We start from the raw sequence: 16,258 nt of genomic DNA, 5'->3' as shown, positions 1-16,258 counted from the left end.
TACAACTACATGCTGTCTGCCAACACTGTCACACGTCTGTCCAGCTCACCTTCGTAGAAACGTGGCTCTCTGCAAACTTGTCTGCAAGTTTCTAAAAATTAACCTAATGTGAGTATGAAATCTTATGGGACTTAACTGCTAACGTCATCAGTCCCTAAGCTTACAGACTACTTAACCTAAATTATCCTAAGGACAAACACACACACCCATGCCCGAGGGAGGACTCGAACCTCCGCCGGGACCACCGCACAGTCCATGACGGAGCAGCGCCTTAAGACCTCTCGGCCAATCCCTCGCGTCGCGAAATGTGTAGGAATCTGTCTAAGAAGCCTGCGTACTCGGTTTGTTAGACAAACTATCAAAAATGTCGTATGAATGAGTTTTATTACAACTAACCAAATAAATACTGAATTTGGCAATCACGCAGATGTTTCGCAAGCAAAGGTCGACATACAAAATAATCGGTCTTAGCACTGACCGCTGATCTCTAAGAGACAAAAGTCTGTCCTGAAGTGCTATCGAAGTGCCTAACATTCACGCTGCTATCCAAATGGGTAATCTTGAAGCTGGTATTGAACTGGACCGTAACCAGTCGGTCGCGGCGCTTATGTCCTCTTCACATACCGGTTGTTGCTGTTGCGTTGCCGTTCGGTCAACATGCGATTGGCTGACTTTGACTCCCAGGCTTCTCTTCCTGTAATGCCCGACTGGCATGATGGAGCTTGACTTTACGCTGTAACTTCGCCCCGCCCCCTCCCCCATAGTGACTGTCGTCGTATATCGAGGACGACTACGGGAGGGGAGGTAGGAGCGTGGGCGCTCTGAGGCTGCAGGGGACATTGAAATTCCGGTCGTTTCACGCCATCCGCCTTCACTCTAGTGGAAACTACCCCGGAAAACACCCAGAAGCGTACGCATCTACATCCTGAGGCCCACACCACAATGTAGAAAGCGTCGGCTGCTGCGGCGTGGACAGGTCCAGCTCCATTGGAAGGAGGAGGAGGAAAAGGCGAAGGCTCCGTCTCCATGCTGTCGTCGGGCGGTGTCGTGATGTCGCCTCTGGCGGCTGCTGTGGCCGCGCTGTCCTCGGTAATCGTGAATCTGGGGGAAGAGATACAGGAAGATCACCATGCACATGACAGTGCCGAATTTGATTATGGTTTCGTTGCTGCAATCCACCTGGGCCTGAAATGAGATAAAGGCATGCGCCAAGCTGACGAAAGATCATGCATAGCGCTCACCACCTGCTGCCTCTAAAAACCCTGAAAAATACAATATCATGCCGCGCGAAGCAATACTTGCGACCTTCCTCCGGCGCCGGATGCTGAGAAGGGTGGATCAGATGGAGCAGAGTCCGATGGCGGAGGCCGTGAAACAAGTCCGCTATCGACGGTCGATCTCGTGGATGCGAACGATAGGAGGCGACATACAGTTGCAATGCCTGACCCCTGGTGTGAGCGTTGAAAAGATGGGCCATTTGCTGCTTGGAGGTTCTGACAAAGCATTCCGCTTCGCTGATGGACTGTGGATGAGTTTGATGCTGTATGCGATTTCGTTCACAGAATATTTCAAATTCATTTTAGTGAACTGAGGGTCATTGTCCGACACTATGACTTGAGGCAACCTCTAAGGCGAAAAATAGAGGACAAGGCCTGAATTGTGCCACGTGACGTTGTCAAGATCCTTGACACAGCAAAAGGAAACTTGCTATGTGAGTCTACCACAATCAACAAACGACCGTTCGAAAAGATCCCACAAAGTTTATGTGCACACGTTGCCATGGTGATAGCGACTTAGGCCAAGCAAAGAATTTTTGTGGCAGAGCGGACTGATTTTCCGCACATATGTGACACTGTGACGTCATCTGTTCTATTTGGGTGTCCATACCCTGCCAAGTACAGTATCGACGCGCGAACTGTTTCGGACGAACTACCCCCCAGTGTTCTTGGTGAAGTACTGCCACACTTCTTTCTGCAAAGCTTTGGCGATCGACACACGTGACTATTCACTCTCATTTTGAACAAGATTCACACCTTGTTATACAGCGAGGTTATGCCGACGTGCAGAGTATCGGCGCACTACACAGTTCTTTATACGATACAATGAGCGAGCCCTAGATGTGCGAATATATGTCAGCAAAATGTTCAAATTTGAATCAGCTTCCGTCGCATGTGCAGTTATCCTGTAGTTCAGCGGAAAAGCCTGAACCATTTCAAAATCCTGATCATCGATGTGACAAGAAGATGATGCAGAGGTGTCCTAGTCAGTATCAGGGCCAATCGGAAGACGTGAAACTGCGTCCACATTACCATGTTGAGCTGTCGGACGATGCACAATCTCGTACTGGTATTCAGATAATAAGAAGGTCCATCTTTGCAATTTTTGGGCAGATCGTACAGGTAGCGGCTTCATCGGACGAAGCAAGGACTGCTATGGCTTGTGATCCATTACTAAGTAGAATTTTACTCCATTCAAATAGTGGTGGAATTTTTTGACACCATACACAATCGCCAGTGTCTCTTTCTCTATTTTTGAAGAGTTACACTGACCTTTGGACAACGCTTCTTGAAGCGAAAGCAATAGACATGTCTTTATCACCTAATACGTGCGAAAGCACCAAATCTGTGATAAGCACTGTGCCGATGCATAAGGAGAAGCGTAAAATTGCAACACGACTGGATTGCCAGGATCAAAGTGAATCAAGCATCCATCACTGAGCATTGCATTTTTAAGTTTTTGAAAAGCTACTTGACACTCATCTGTCCAAACAAAGGGGACATCCTTGCGACACAAGCTATGCAGTGGAGAATATAATTGTTATTTTTCCCCAAGTCTGACTGCAATTCTTTGATATTGCGAGGAACTGGCGGGTCCTGTATGGCGAACATATGTGACTGAAGATGATGTACACCTTGACTTTTCATGACATGACCAAGATACATCAGCTCAGTTTTAAAAAGAAATCATACTATTCCAGTCAACTCTTTAGTCCCGCATCAGATAGCAGACGAAACAAAGCACGCAAATCTGCAGTGTTCTTCAGTTGTACGGCCCTGCTACGACAATATCGTCCCAATAGTTTGAACAGTTTGTACTTGAGCAGTCAGCTGCTCCAAATAACCTAGGAAAATGGCGGGTGAGGAAGCATTGCCAAAAGGCAAACGCAAATATTTAAAAATCCCAAAACAGTGTTCACAACTCACACGTTTAGAGATTCTTCATCTAATGGTATTTGAAGATATGCATTGCGCAAATCAGTTGTGGAAAGTGGTGACCAGCGAATAATCTGTCCTTGAGATCCACTGGGCATGGCAATGGATAAGTATCAGTCACAGTTTATGAGCTGACTGTAAACTTAAAGTCGAAACAGAGGCGAATGCGACCTGAAAGTTTGGAGAGCAAGACCAGTGGACTCGCCCATTGAGTAGCTTGTACGGCGGGAGCAATAATTCCGCTCTCTTGCAATTCTTTAAGTTCAGCAGCTACTTTATCCCGTAATGCAATGGGAACAGTTGTAGCCCGGCAAAATGGCGGCTAAGCATTGTGTTTCATAGTAATATGTGCAACAAAATCATTAGCCTTGCCTAAACCCTTATGAAGAGTTCAGGGAAATCTTTCAGCAAGCTAGCTACTCTGTCTTAGGCATTGAATCACTCACTGACAACACATAGTCCTGAATTTGAAAGCTAAGCAAATCAAACGAGTCGAGCCCAAATATTTTCTCATAATCACGTGATTGTAGCATAGTGAAAGTCTCAGTTTGCGAATGCGAGAGATACACGGCAGACAAAGTACATTTTCCGGGAACGCGAATGTCTTATCCATTATAAGCCGTCAGGTGCAGGCTAGTTTAGACTAGCATGAGGAGCCTGACACCAGTGTAACACAGGCACCCGTGTCCAACTAAAATGTCATATGTTTTTTCACTAAGAAGCAAATGAACAAAACGTATGTTGGACCGGCGTAGCACTGAAGATACTGTTTGCTTGTTAGTTTTGCTAACACCTGCAGTAGGCTTTGAATACAATTATGTGTCCCTTTTGACTAGATTTTTGTGATCGGACAAAATTCGTATGTTTATTCCGTTGCAAACAACCGGATTCTACGTGGCCTTCCTTGCCACAAGCGTAATACTGTGCTTGTCTGGATGGGCAGTCTTCGAGTTTGTGCCGCGAAGAGCACTGAGGGCATGACCTAATTCTTTTCACCAATGTATCCGCCTGTTTAGAGAACTGTTTACGTGGTTTTCTACGCGAATGCTGTTGCTGCGTACTAGGTTGGTCGTGAGTAAATGATGATGCAACCGGACAAATTGTCAGCTGCTCAAATTTATTGCCCACTACGGCACCTTAATCACACTGAGCGGGAGCTTACTTTCCGTGTCAAAATGATGGATCTGACTCTTTCAAAATCAGTTGTATAAGTTCGACATCAGGTACATTGTAGACGAAAGCATCACGCAACGTATTATCTAAATATATAAAGCACCACAAGCATATTTGAATTTGCACTTTGTCGGCATACCTTGCAAATCTGTTAGCCACTCACAATAAGTTTATTCTGACCTTTTTTTGCAACGAAAGAATTGGTACCAGTTGCCACAACATTCACTTGTTGGTCATAATAGTTAGCTAGAGAACCTGTAACCTGATCACAGGAAAGTTTACTCGAAGTGGCGTTAGCGAACACTTTCTGAACGAGGTGAAAGACTGCACTTCCTGCCGTTGACAAAAAGTAATGTAGTTTCACAGTACCTTATACTGTGTGAACAATTACGTGGGCTTCACAGTGTTGCAACCACTAGGGCCATTCCTCTTTCGTTTCGTTAAACTGGCGAAAAGGCGGTGCGGCACTCGGAGCTAAAGTTGCTGTCTGTTGCGCAGCTTTCTGTGTTTCGTTCGCCGATAACTGCTGTACTGTGGTATGAAGGGTTGCAGTATGTTGCGTCTAAAACTGTAAATCTGTGTTAGCTGCGTTGTATCTATAGCTTGTAGCCGTGGCGGCTGATCAGGGGTGGGACAGGTGGGTTACTCATTTTGGAACAGGAAAATGCAATAAACAGACAATGCAAGAAAGAAAAATAAGCAAACAAGCCAAGAAAATTTCTGCAACACCCACTAGGAAACACTGATTAGTAAAAACTCTTTAAGAGACACTATTAAAACATATGAACACACCCCTTGAAAGAAAACATAAGGTAGAATTAAGAAGCCAACAAAACACAAAAGGCGACGACAAAACAGAACCGTGGCAGCTAGTGGCTCTGGACATGAAACGTGAACAAGTTGTCGCGTTGGCATTCTTACACCTCATCGAGTCCAGACAAACAATAAAAAAATCGTATGAATGAGTTTTATTACATCTAATAAAGTACAATACTTAGCTTTGGCAACTACACAGATGTGTCGCAAGCAAAGGGTGACATACGAAATAATCAGTCTTTGCAGTGACCGCTGATCGCTAACTGACAAAGGTCTGTCCTGAACTGCTATCGAAGTGCCTAACGTTGACGCTGCTACCCAAGAGGGTAATCTTGAAGCTGGTATTCCACTGGGCCGTCACCAGTTCTCTTCACATAGGGGCCGCTGTTGTCGCGTTGTCGTCCTGGATGGAGGTCCGGTCAGCACGCGATTGGCTGACTTCCTCTCACAGCCTTCTCTTCCATGTCGTTCCCGACTGGCGTGCTGGCGCTTGACTTTACGCCATAACAAGGTCAATGCCCCAACTAAAGAGTTGTTTTGACTGACGTGCTTTATGCCACCGCCAGTCCTCTCAGTGGCTATTCTTAGAAACTGTGTATTTGTAACGTTCTTCTCGACCACCTAAAGAAAACAGTATGATTTAACGCTGGGTGTCGCGGTTCTTACATCCATTTCAGAAGCGTCAGAGAAAGCGTGAAATGTGAGTAAGAGAGCGTATGACGTCCTACCCATAATGGTGCAATCTGGTGCCAATGTAACATCATTAACCAACCTTACCCCTCACATGAATTTCTGAGCTCTTGCCTTTCTTTCGAATATGTCGACATCTTCGTGCTGAAGCACAATTGCGGAGGAAGAGCTAATTTCAGATAGCTGTGTTGTAATGGGAGAAATCACTAGGTTTGGAAATAACGATCTTTTAATTATGGGGTGCAGGGTAGTTTCGCAAGTGTATTTTTTTTTTGTTTAAAAGGTCTCGAAATTATTGTTGTACTTCGTGCACACAATACTAAAAAAGGAGACCTGAAATTAATTAATAAACTATTACATGTAAAAAAATTAGTAAGTGGTGGAATAGAGAACATGTAAATATGTACCTGTGTCACCGAGAAAATTTTGCTGCAACGATGTCGCAACTCGTGAGATTGTGACCTCTGAGAAAAGGGTCTGTCGTACTGTGAGACTGTACCTTCCACAAGGCACGCTGCTCCTACTATTTGTGTTTGTGGAACCAGTGGATCGAAGGGTGTTGTATACAACAACGAGTTGGTAGTAGACTACGCAGTGTCACCATAGCGCAGGATTACCGCCGTCTTGTCAGCATGGTCATAACCGACAGAATAGATTTAACAGAAATGTTCCGTTCCACGTTGCAGCACACATACGGTTGTTGACACGTCTGTGTCGACGGTCGACTGTTAGACGTCCTCTCCTGATTGCCGGGCTGGTAGCACGCACTTTATGCGCCGGTTTCCACTGACCAGAAACCCCCAGCAGCAGTAATGGAAATGAGCGCGTGAATGGCGTCGCTTGCAAGCTGTGTACCAAATATAGTGTTTCCCGTCGAATATTGCTTCAATATGTGATGTAGTGGCAGCCGGATGCGGTGTTGGACGCTACCTTATTGAACGCAATCGGGCTGACACTGTTATTGAGCGGCGTAGTTGATACAAGCCAAGAGTGGTGGTTTGGGGCGCCATTGGCTATAACGTGCGATCCCGCCTCCTACATATTGAGGGCAATGTTTGCAGCAGTCGCTCCTCCTGCAGGCAACTTCTCACGCTCTATTTTACCAGGACATTGTCATATGCTGCACGAAGGATGCCACTGCTTCCCAGACCAGTTAATTTGTTTCACATGTGGCACAGCGAACATGTCTGGTAACTGGTCAAACGGAAGAATGTTCTATCTGGTCCTGCTACAACTGTTGGCGATCCTCAGTGGCGTGTCCATGTCATATCTGATTCCGTCCTACGACTTCTAGAGTTTCTGATTGCAGCACTTGGTGCCTGCCTTCACACCGTATTGATTTGTCTCTGTAAAAGTGCACGTGAAGTTCTGTAATTCCAGTAATTTTTGTAATATCGTATACCTATTCCGTGGATTAATTTTCGTTGTAGCCACATGTCCCCTTCTTGGTCTCACAATGTTAACAAATAGTAGTATTAAAAGGGAACCAACAAAACCAGCAGCTATCCGTTTTTGGCTTATTGACATTATAATGAAAGAACTTGCGTACGAGCACAGACCGTGATGATGAAATTGTGACTCAGAAGTGTGCATTGCAGCAGTAAAAGACACCATTGAAGAAGTTATATTTTGCTTTTTTCTTAGTGGTTTGATGAGTCCCGCCGTGAAATGCCATCCTGTGCGAACAATTTCATTCCAGAACCTCACTTGCACTTTACATCCTGAATTATTTGGTGGATGTATTCCTATCTCCCTCTTTCGCTACAGCACAGTTTATACCCTCTAGAGTTCTATCTAGTACCATGGAACTTTTTCTATGTTATATTAACATGTTTTCGAACACTTCTATAAGGTGTGCCTAGTGAAAGTAGCCCAGAGTCCAAGGTACATAGAAACAAAGCAGTGAAAAAGAAATACAATACTAACCTGATTACAGCAGATGTTGAAAGTGACCACTCTTGATCTCTTAGCTTCTTTGGGTCCTCGTCAGCAAGCTGCTAAATGCAAATCGAAGATGGACTGGTGGAATTGCTGCAGTCTCATCCGAAATGTTCTTTTGCAGTTCCTGATGACTTTGAATGTTGTTGCGATACAGTCTTAACGGCTCCCCGCACGAAGTAATCAAACACTGACAGATCAGGTGACCTGCGTGACCAGGTAGAGTCGAGACAAGACTGACCTCTGCAAACAGCTCTGTAAGACCTGAAGATTGTGTAAATGTGCTCCAAGGCTCGGCGTCTGTATGGGCAGTTGCTCCATCCTGTTGGAAGTAACTGTATGGTCTTCTCCTCCTTCGTTAGTGCTGCCACAAATGATTTCAAAATGATAGCAATGTAACGCGCCGAAGTCAGCGTCTGATGAAAGAGGATGGGACCAATAATGCAGTGTGCAGACATTAGACACAAAACTGCACCCTTCTGATCACGCAGTGATATTTCGTGGAAGCTGTGCGGATTCGCTGCTGCCCAGAAAATTTGATCCTGTGAGTTGAAACAGCCTCGCAGGTGAAATCAGGCTTCACCAGACATAAAGAACAGATCCATGTCCAAGCTTTTTATTGTTATCTCAGTGCACGGCCACTAACAAAACTGGAGGCGCTGAGTAGCATCTGCTGGTTTTGATACATGAACAACAGACACTCGACAGAGATGCATATGCAGAGCCAGGTGGAGCATTCGTGTGCATAACCTCGCCACACTGGCAAGGTATTCTGTATATTCGAGCCCTTCGCGACCCACATCGTCCTTTACCAGTTCGAGATGTGCATAGATTTTTGTAGGTGGCAGGAAGATTACTCTGACATAATGTTCACATTTGATTTTTTCTAATGCCCACGAATTATTGCCGACATACGGGAGGAACGCACCTTCTCCTCTTGATTGTACGGGGAATCACGTTTCGTCTTCTCTGAAGCCGTGCTGATCTGACGTGGAGACGGACGCTCGTAGTCTGTAATGGGTGGTGACAGGTAGGCCCCAACATTATACAGGTCTGTATGTCTGGAAGTGCTGCAAACGGACCGTCCAAAACATCAGTCCACTTTCCGACTGACCAAGATGCCCATAAACTGCAGGCAGCCACTCTTCTCCACTTCCCTCATACATTGAATATTCTCTTGGACTGAATCCAGATGACGCAAAAAGCGCGACAGTTCCTGACCGTGGGGATACTACAGGCATGTCACCTACATATCGTCAAAAGGCTTTAAGTTTCAGTTCTGCCGAATCCTGGGATACTCTTTAATACGGGACAATTTAAGGACTCACACCTTGCACCAATTGACACTATCGAACGTATCCATAGGAAGTTCCTTAAGTTCTTTAAGGGAGTTGACTAAGGTGACGCTACGTTTTCGAATAGATATTCACGATTTTTTCAATAAAATAACAGATGTATCACAAAACTGACATTACACTTTCCTTGTAAACACGTAAGATTGTATTATAGTTTTTTAGTAAAAATCGTTCGTCCAGAACACGCTACACAACATAGACGATGAAAGGTCTTCGGGAAATGCGAAAGCGGTTAATACGAGCTCTGAATGGTCCAATTTAGAACCTAGACCAAACTTCCAAAAACTGATTTGAAACTGATGCTATTGTCTAACGTTGTAGGAAGAAATGCTTAAAGAAGTGGATTCTAACAAAATGGCCGCAATCTGAAATAAAAAAATGTGAAAACAACATATTCCTTATAAAAAGGTGCATCGCGAATCAAAACTAAAATACATGGCAAAATTCCTCCTTACTACAGTAGAAAGAATGCCAACTCACAAGTTACATTAAAGTATAATGTAATTAAATATATATTTCATGACCGATAGCTTCGGACGACTTGAAGAATTTTGTTTTGAGAAAAACAAGAGATGTAAGTTTCAACTTCTGTTTTTTAACACTGAAACTGGCCGAACCTTTTATCAGGATTGCCAGCGCTGTACTGTCGGCTTTTTTTTTCGACGGTGTCGAAACACACTCATTTTGACGAACGTATTTGGATTAGGCCTAAATGGCTGCCGCTTAGCAATCGAACCGTTCTTCGCAAGATTGGTATTACTTTTTAGCTTTTTCTATATATATAAATAAGTTTGTGTGTCATTTTCAAGCACTCAAATTTTGCTTCGTATAAAAAACAAGCGAACGGACAAGCAGGCGCTGGTGTGTGCCGTGAATAAATCATGTTATGAAGAGAAATGTACTGAAAGTAGTATTGTAGTCGGTAATAATATCCTCTGTGATACTGTCCGAAACTAACAGGACCCCTATTCCGTCAGTAGCTACTACAGTGTTATGCTGACTATTGTATTACACTGAAGCGCCAAAAAAATGATATAGGCATGCATATTGAAATGCTAACACTCAGAATACGGGGCTGTGGTCGGCAATGCCTATATAAGACAATAAGTGTCTGACGCAGTTGTACATCGGTTACTGCTGCTACAATGGCAGCTTATCCTAATTTAAGTGGGTTTGAACGTGGTATTATAATCATCGTACAAGGGATGGGACACAGCATCTCCGAGGTGGGGATTTTCCGGTGCGACCCTTTCACGAGTGTGCCGTGAATATCAAGAATCCGGTAAAACATAACAATCTCCGACATCGCTGCGGCCACAAAAAGATTCTGCAAGAACGGGACCAACGTCGACTGAAGAGAGTCGTTCAACCTGACAGAAGTCCATCCATTCCGAAAATTTCTGCCGATTTCGATGTGGGACCATCAAAAAGCGTCAGCGTGCGAAGCATTGAACGAAACATCATCAATATGCGCTTTCGGCACCTAAGGCCCACTCGTTTAAAACTTGATGACTGCACCACACAAAGCTTTAAGCCTCGCCTGCCCCGTCAACAACGGCATAAGATAGCTGATGACTGGAAACATGTTACCTGTTCGGACGGGTCTGATTTCAGATTGTATCGAGAGGATGGACGCGTACGGGTATGGAGGCAACCTCATCAATCCATGGACACTGCATGTCAGTGGGGTACTGTTCAGTCTGGTGGAGGCTCTGTAATGGTGTGAGGCGTGAGCAATTAGAGTGATTTGTTACCTCTGATACGTCTAGATTCATCTCTGACCGGTGACCCGTACGTAAGCATCCTGTCTGATCACCTGCATCCATTCATGTCCATCGTGCATTTCGACAGACTTGGACAAATCTAGTAGGACAATGCGACACCTCGTACGTCCAGAATTGCTACAGAGTGGCTCCAGGAACACTCTTCTGCGATTAAACACTTCCACTGGCCACCAAATGCCCCAGACACGAACATTATTGAGCAAAGCTGTGATACCTTGCAACGTGCTGATCAGAAGTGGTCTCCTCCCACGTGTACTGTTACGTACACTCCTGGAAATGGAAAAAAGAACACATTGACACCGGTGTGTCAGACCCACCATACTTGCTCCGGACACTGCGAGAGGGCTGTACAAGCAATGATCACACGCACGGCACAGCGGACACACCAGGAACCGCGGTGTTGGCCGTCGAATGGCGCTAGCTGCGCAGCATTTGTGCACCGCCGCCGTCAGTGTCAGCCAGTTTGCCGTGGCATACGGAGCTCCATCACAGTCTTTAACACTGGTAGCATGCCGCGACAGCGTGGACGTGAACCGTATGTGCAGTTGACGGACTTTGAGCGAGGGCGTATAGTGGGCAGGGAGGCCGGGTGGACGTACCGCCGAATTGCTCAAAACGTGGGGCGTGAGGTCTCCACAGTACATTGATGTTGTCGCCAGTGGTTGGCGGAAGGTGCACGTGCCCGTCGACCTGGGACCGCACGCACGGATGCACGCCAAGACCGTAGGATCCTACGCAGTGCCGTAGGGGACCGCACCGCCACTTCCCAGCAAATTAGGGACACTGTTGCTCCTGGGGTATCGGCGAGGACCATTCGCAACCGTCTCCATGAAGCTGGGCTACGGTCCCGCACACCGTTAGGCCGTCTTCCGTTCACGCCCCAACATCGTGCAGCCCGCCTCCAGTGGTGTCGCGACAGGCGTGAATGGAGGGACGAATGGAGACGTGTCGTCTTCAGCGATGAGAGTCGCTTCTGCCTTGGTACCAATGATGGTCGTATGCGTGTTTGGCGCCTTGCAGGTGAGCGCCACAATCAGGACTGCATACGACCGAGGCACACAGGGCCAACACCCGGCATCATGGTGTGGGGAGCGATCTCCTACACTGGCCGTACACCACTGGTGATCGTCGAGGGGACACCGAATAGTGCACGGTACATCCAAACCGTCATCGAACCCATCGTTCTACCATTCCTAGACCGGCAAGGGAACTTGCTGTTCCAACAGACAATGCACGTCCGCATGTATCCCGTGCCACCCAACGTGCTCTAGAAGGTGTAAGTCAACTACCCTGGCCAGCAAGATCTCCGGATCTGTCCCCCATTGAGCATGTTTGGGACTGGATGAAGCGTCGTCTCACGCGGTCTGCACGTCCAGCACGAACGCTGGTCCAACTGAGGCGCCAGGTGGAAATGGCATGGCAAGCCGTTCCACAGGACTACAAGCAGCATCTCTACGATCGTCTCCATGGGAGAATAGCAGCCTGCATTGCTGCGAAAGGTGGATATACACTGTACTAGTGCCGACATTGTGCATCCTCCGTTGCCTGTGTCTATGTGCCTGTGGTTCTGTCAGTGTGATCATGTGATGTATCTGACCCAAGGAATGTGTCAATAAAGTTTCCCATTCCTGGGACAATGAATTCACGGTGTTCTTATTTCAATTTCCAGGAGTGTATTTATGGGCAGCCCTGCAGGATTCAGGGTGTCAGTTCACTCGAACACTACTTCCGACATTAGTCGAGTCCATGCCGCGTCGTGTTGCGCCAGTTCTCTTGATCGTGGTGGCCCTACACGATATTAAGCAGGTGTACCAGTTTCTTTCGCTCTTCAGTGCACATCGGTTCCATTCAAGTGCTCGGATACGCGAGACCCCTTTGCAGTATGTCTCAGTTTTAACATTTATGGCACATTTTATATACACTACTAGCCATTAAAATTGCTACACCACAAAGATGACGTGCAACAGACGCGAAATTTAACCAACAGCAGGAGGATGATGTGATATGCAAATGGTTAGCTTTTCAGAGCATTCACACAAGGTTGGCGCCGTGGCGACACCTACAACGTGCTGACATGAGGAAAGATTCCAACCGATTTATCTTACACAAACAGTAGTTGACCAGCGTTGGCTGGTAAAACGTTGTTGTGATGCCTCGTGTAAGGAGGAGAAATGCGTACCATCATGTTTCCGACTTTGATAAAGGTCGGATTTGTAGCCTATCGCGATTGCGATTTATCGTATTGCGACATTGCTGCTCGTGTTGGTCGAGATCGAATGACTGTTAACAGAATATGGAATTGGTGCGTTCAGGAGGGTAATATGGAACGCCGTGCTGGATCCCGACGGCCACGTATCACTAGCAGTCGAGATGACAGGCATCTTATCCGCTGGAACGGATCGTGCAGCTACGTCTCGATCCCTGAGTCAACAGATGGGGACGTTTGCAAGACAACAACCATCTGCATGAACAGTTCGACGACGTTTGCAGCAGCAGGGACTATCAGCTCGGGGGCCATAGTTGGGGTTACCCTTGACGCTGCATCACAGACAGGAACGCCTACGATGGTGTACTCAACGACGAACCCGGTGCACGAACAGCAAAACGTCATTTTTTCGGATGAATCTAGGTTCTGTTTACAGCATCATGATGGTTGCATCCGTATTTTGCGACATCGCGGTGAACGCAGAATGGAAGCGTGTATTCGTCATCGCCATACTGGCGTTCAACCGGCGTGATGGTATGGGGTGCCATTGTTTGCACGTCTCGGTCGCCTCTTGTTCGTATTTACGGAACTTTGAACAGTGGACTTTACATTTCAGATGTGTTACGACCCGTGGCTCTACCAATGATTCGATCCCTGCGAAACGCTACATTTCAGCAGGATAATGCACGACCGCATGTTCCAGGTCCTATGCGGGCATTTCTGAATACAGAAAATGTTCGACTGCTGCCTTGGCCAGCATGTTCCCCAGATCTCTCACCAATTGAAAACGTCTGGTTAATGGTGGCCGAGCAACTGGCTCGTCACAATACGCCAGTCACTACACTTGATGGTATCGTGTTGAATCTGCATCTGCAGCTGTACCTGTACACTCCCTCCAAGCTCTGTTTGACTCAATGCCCAGGCGCATCAAGGCCGTTATTACGGCCAGATGTGGTCGTTCTGGGTACTGATTTCTCATGATCTATGCACCCAACTTGCGTGAAAATGTAATCACATATCAGTTCTATTATTATATATTTGTCCGATGAATGCCCGTTTATGATGTGCATTTCTTCTTGGTGTAGCTATTTTAATGGCCAGTAGTGTAAATTAGTCTTAAAAATAGACTCTCTAAGGAACATTTAAAGACAATAAAAAATTGGCTCAAGGAAAATGAAAAAAAAAAGAAACAAAAATATTCTGCTCCGTTGTACCCCTGTAAGTCTTGATTCCATTACCAATCACAACGTCAGAATAGCCTCAATGGTTCATTTGCTAGTACGCTGCTCTAATTATTAAGTTTCCAACTGTCCCACTGCCCTGTTTTCACCTAGAATAGCCTCTATCAGAAGAGACCGCACAGTGTAGCGGCTGTAACGCCGGTGTTGTGTTTGACTGCGGCGCGGCAGGGAGCTGGAGGCGTCGGCGGGCGCGAGCCTGCGCGTGCACATGGACGTGTCGGGCTGCACGGGCTCGGCCAGCGAGGTGCGCTTCCTGGAGCACGTGCAGTGCCGCGTGTCGCTGCGCTTCCTGCCGCGCGGCAACCTGCGCGTGCGGCTGACGTCGCCGGCGGGCACGGCGTGCACGCTGCTGTCGCCGCGGCCGCGCGACCTGCTCAGCGCCGCGCTCGACGACTGGGCCTTCCTCAGCGTCCACTACTGGGGCGAGGCGCCCGACGGCCGCTGGACGCTCGACATCGTCAACGCCGGCTCCCGCAGGGCCACGCAGCCCGGTGAGTCGTCACGCGCTGCGCCCTGCTCTCGTCCATTGGTATGGATGCCAAGTGAACTTCTCCTCAGTCTTTGCGCCTCTCTCTATTTTACTTTTTATTATTACTACATTGTTCTCTTACAGCGAAAAAAAAATTACCATCCCATTTCTGCCTTAGCCTTTAACCGGCGTTGTCAGAAATTTTAACACTGTTGTTGTTGTTGTGGTCTTCAGTCCTGAGACTGGTTTGATGCAGCTCTCCATGCTACTCTATCATGTGCAAGCTTCTTCATCTCCCAGTACCTACTGCAGCATACATCCTTCTGAATCTGCTTGGTGTATTCATCTCTTGGTCTCCCTCTACGATTTTTACCCTCCATGCTGCCCTCCAGTACTAAATTGGTGATCCCCTGATGCCTCAGAACATGTCCTACCAACCGATCCCTTCTTATAGTCAGGTTGTTCCATAAATATCTTTTCTCCCTAATTCTACTCAATACCTCCTCATTAGTTACATGATCTACCCATCTAATCGTCAGCTTTCTTCTGTAGCACCACATTTCGAAAGCTGCTATTCTCTTCTTGTCTAAACTATTTATCGCCCATGTTTCACTTCCATACATGGCTACACTTCATACAAATACTTTCAGAAACGTCTTCCTGACACTTAAATCTATACTCGATGTTAACCAATTTCTCTTCTTCAGAAACGCTTTCCTTGCTATTGCCAGTCTACATTTTATATCCTCTCTACTTCGGCCATCATAAGTTATTTTGCTCCCCAAACGGCAAAACTCCTTTACTACTTTAAGTGTCTCATTTCCTAATCTAATTCCCTCAGCATCACCCGACTTAATTCGACTGCATTCCATTATCCTCGTTTTGCTTTTGTTGATGTTCATCTTATACCCTCCTTCCAAGACACTGTACATTCCGTTCAACTGGTCTTCCAAGTCCTTTTCTATCTCTGACAGAATTACAATGTCATCGGCGAACCTCAAAGTTTCTATTTCTTCTAAATGGATTTTAATACCTACTCCGAACTTTTCTTTTGTTTCCTTTACTGCTTGCTCAATATACGGATTGAATAGCATTGGGGAGAGGGTACAACACTGTCTCACTCCCTTCCCAACCACTGCATCCCTTTCATGTCCCTCGACTCTTATAACTGTCATCTGGTTTCTGTACAAATTGTAAATAGCCTTTCGCTCCCTGAATTTTACACCTGCCACCTTCAGAATATGAAAGACAGTATTCCAGTCAACATTGTCAAAAGCTTTCTCTAAGTCTACAAATGCTAGAAACGTACCTTTGCCTTTCCTTAATCTAGCTTCTAAGATAAGTCGTAGTGTCAGTATTGCCTCGGGTGTTCCT

General features: G+C 46.4%; 1 protein-coding gene across 1 annotated transcript in view; it reads left to right on the top strand.

Moving 5' to 3' along the window:
* Positions 1 to 16,258, top strand: part of LOC126413092 (furin-like protease 2) — a 714,734-nt gene that overhangs the window by 541,255 nt on the left and 157,221 nt on the right. The window contains exon 11 of the mRNA XM_050082987.1: positions 14,584 to 14,906. Within this exon, the coding sequence (XP_049938944.1) occupies positions 14,584 to 14,906 (323 nt within the window). The remainder of the gene's footprint in view (positions 1 to 14,583; positions 14,907 to 16,258) is intronic.

Source organism: Schistocerca serialis, chromosome 7 (assembly GCF_023864345.2).
Source record: "Schistocerca serialis cubense isolate TAMUIC-IGC-003099 chromosome 7, iqSchSeri2.2, whole genome shotgun sequence".
NCBI classification, from domain to species: domain Eukaryota; kingdom Metazoa; phylum Arthropoda; class Insecta; order Orthoptera; family Acrididae; genus Schistocerca; species Schistocerca serialis.
The sequence above is the reverse complement of the archived record's forward strand: the minus strand, read 5'-3'. Positions and strand labels throughout refer to the sequence as shown.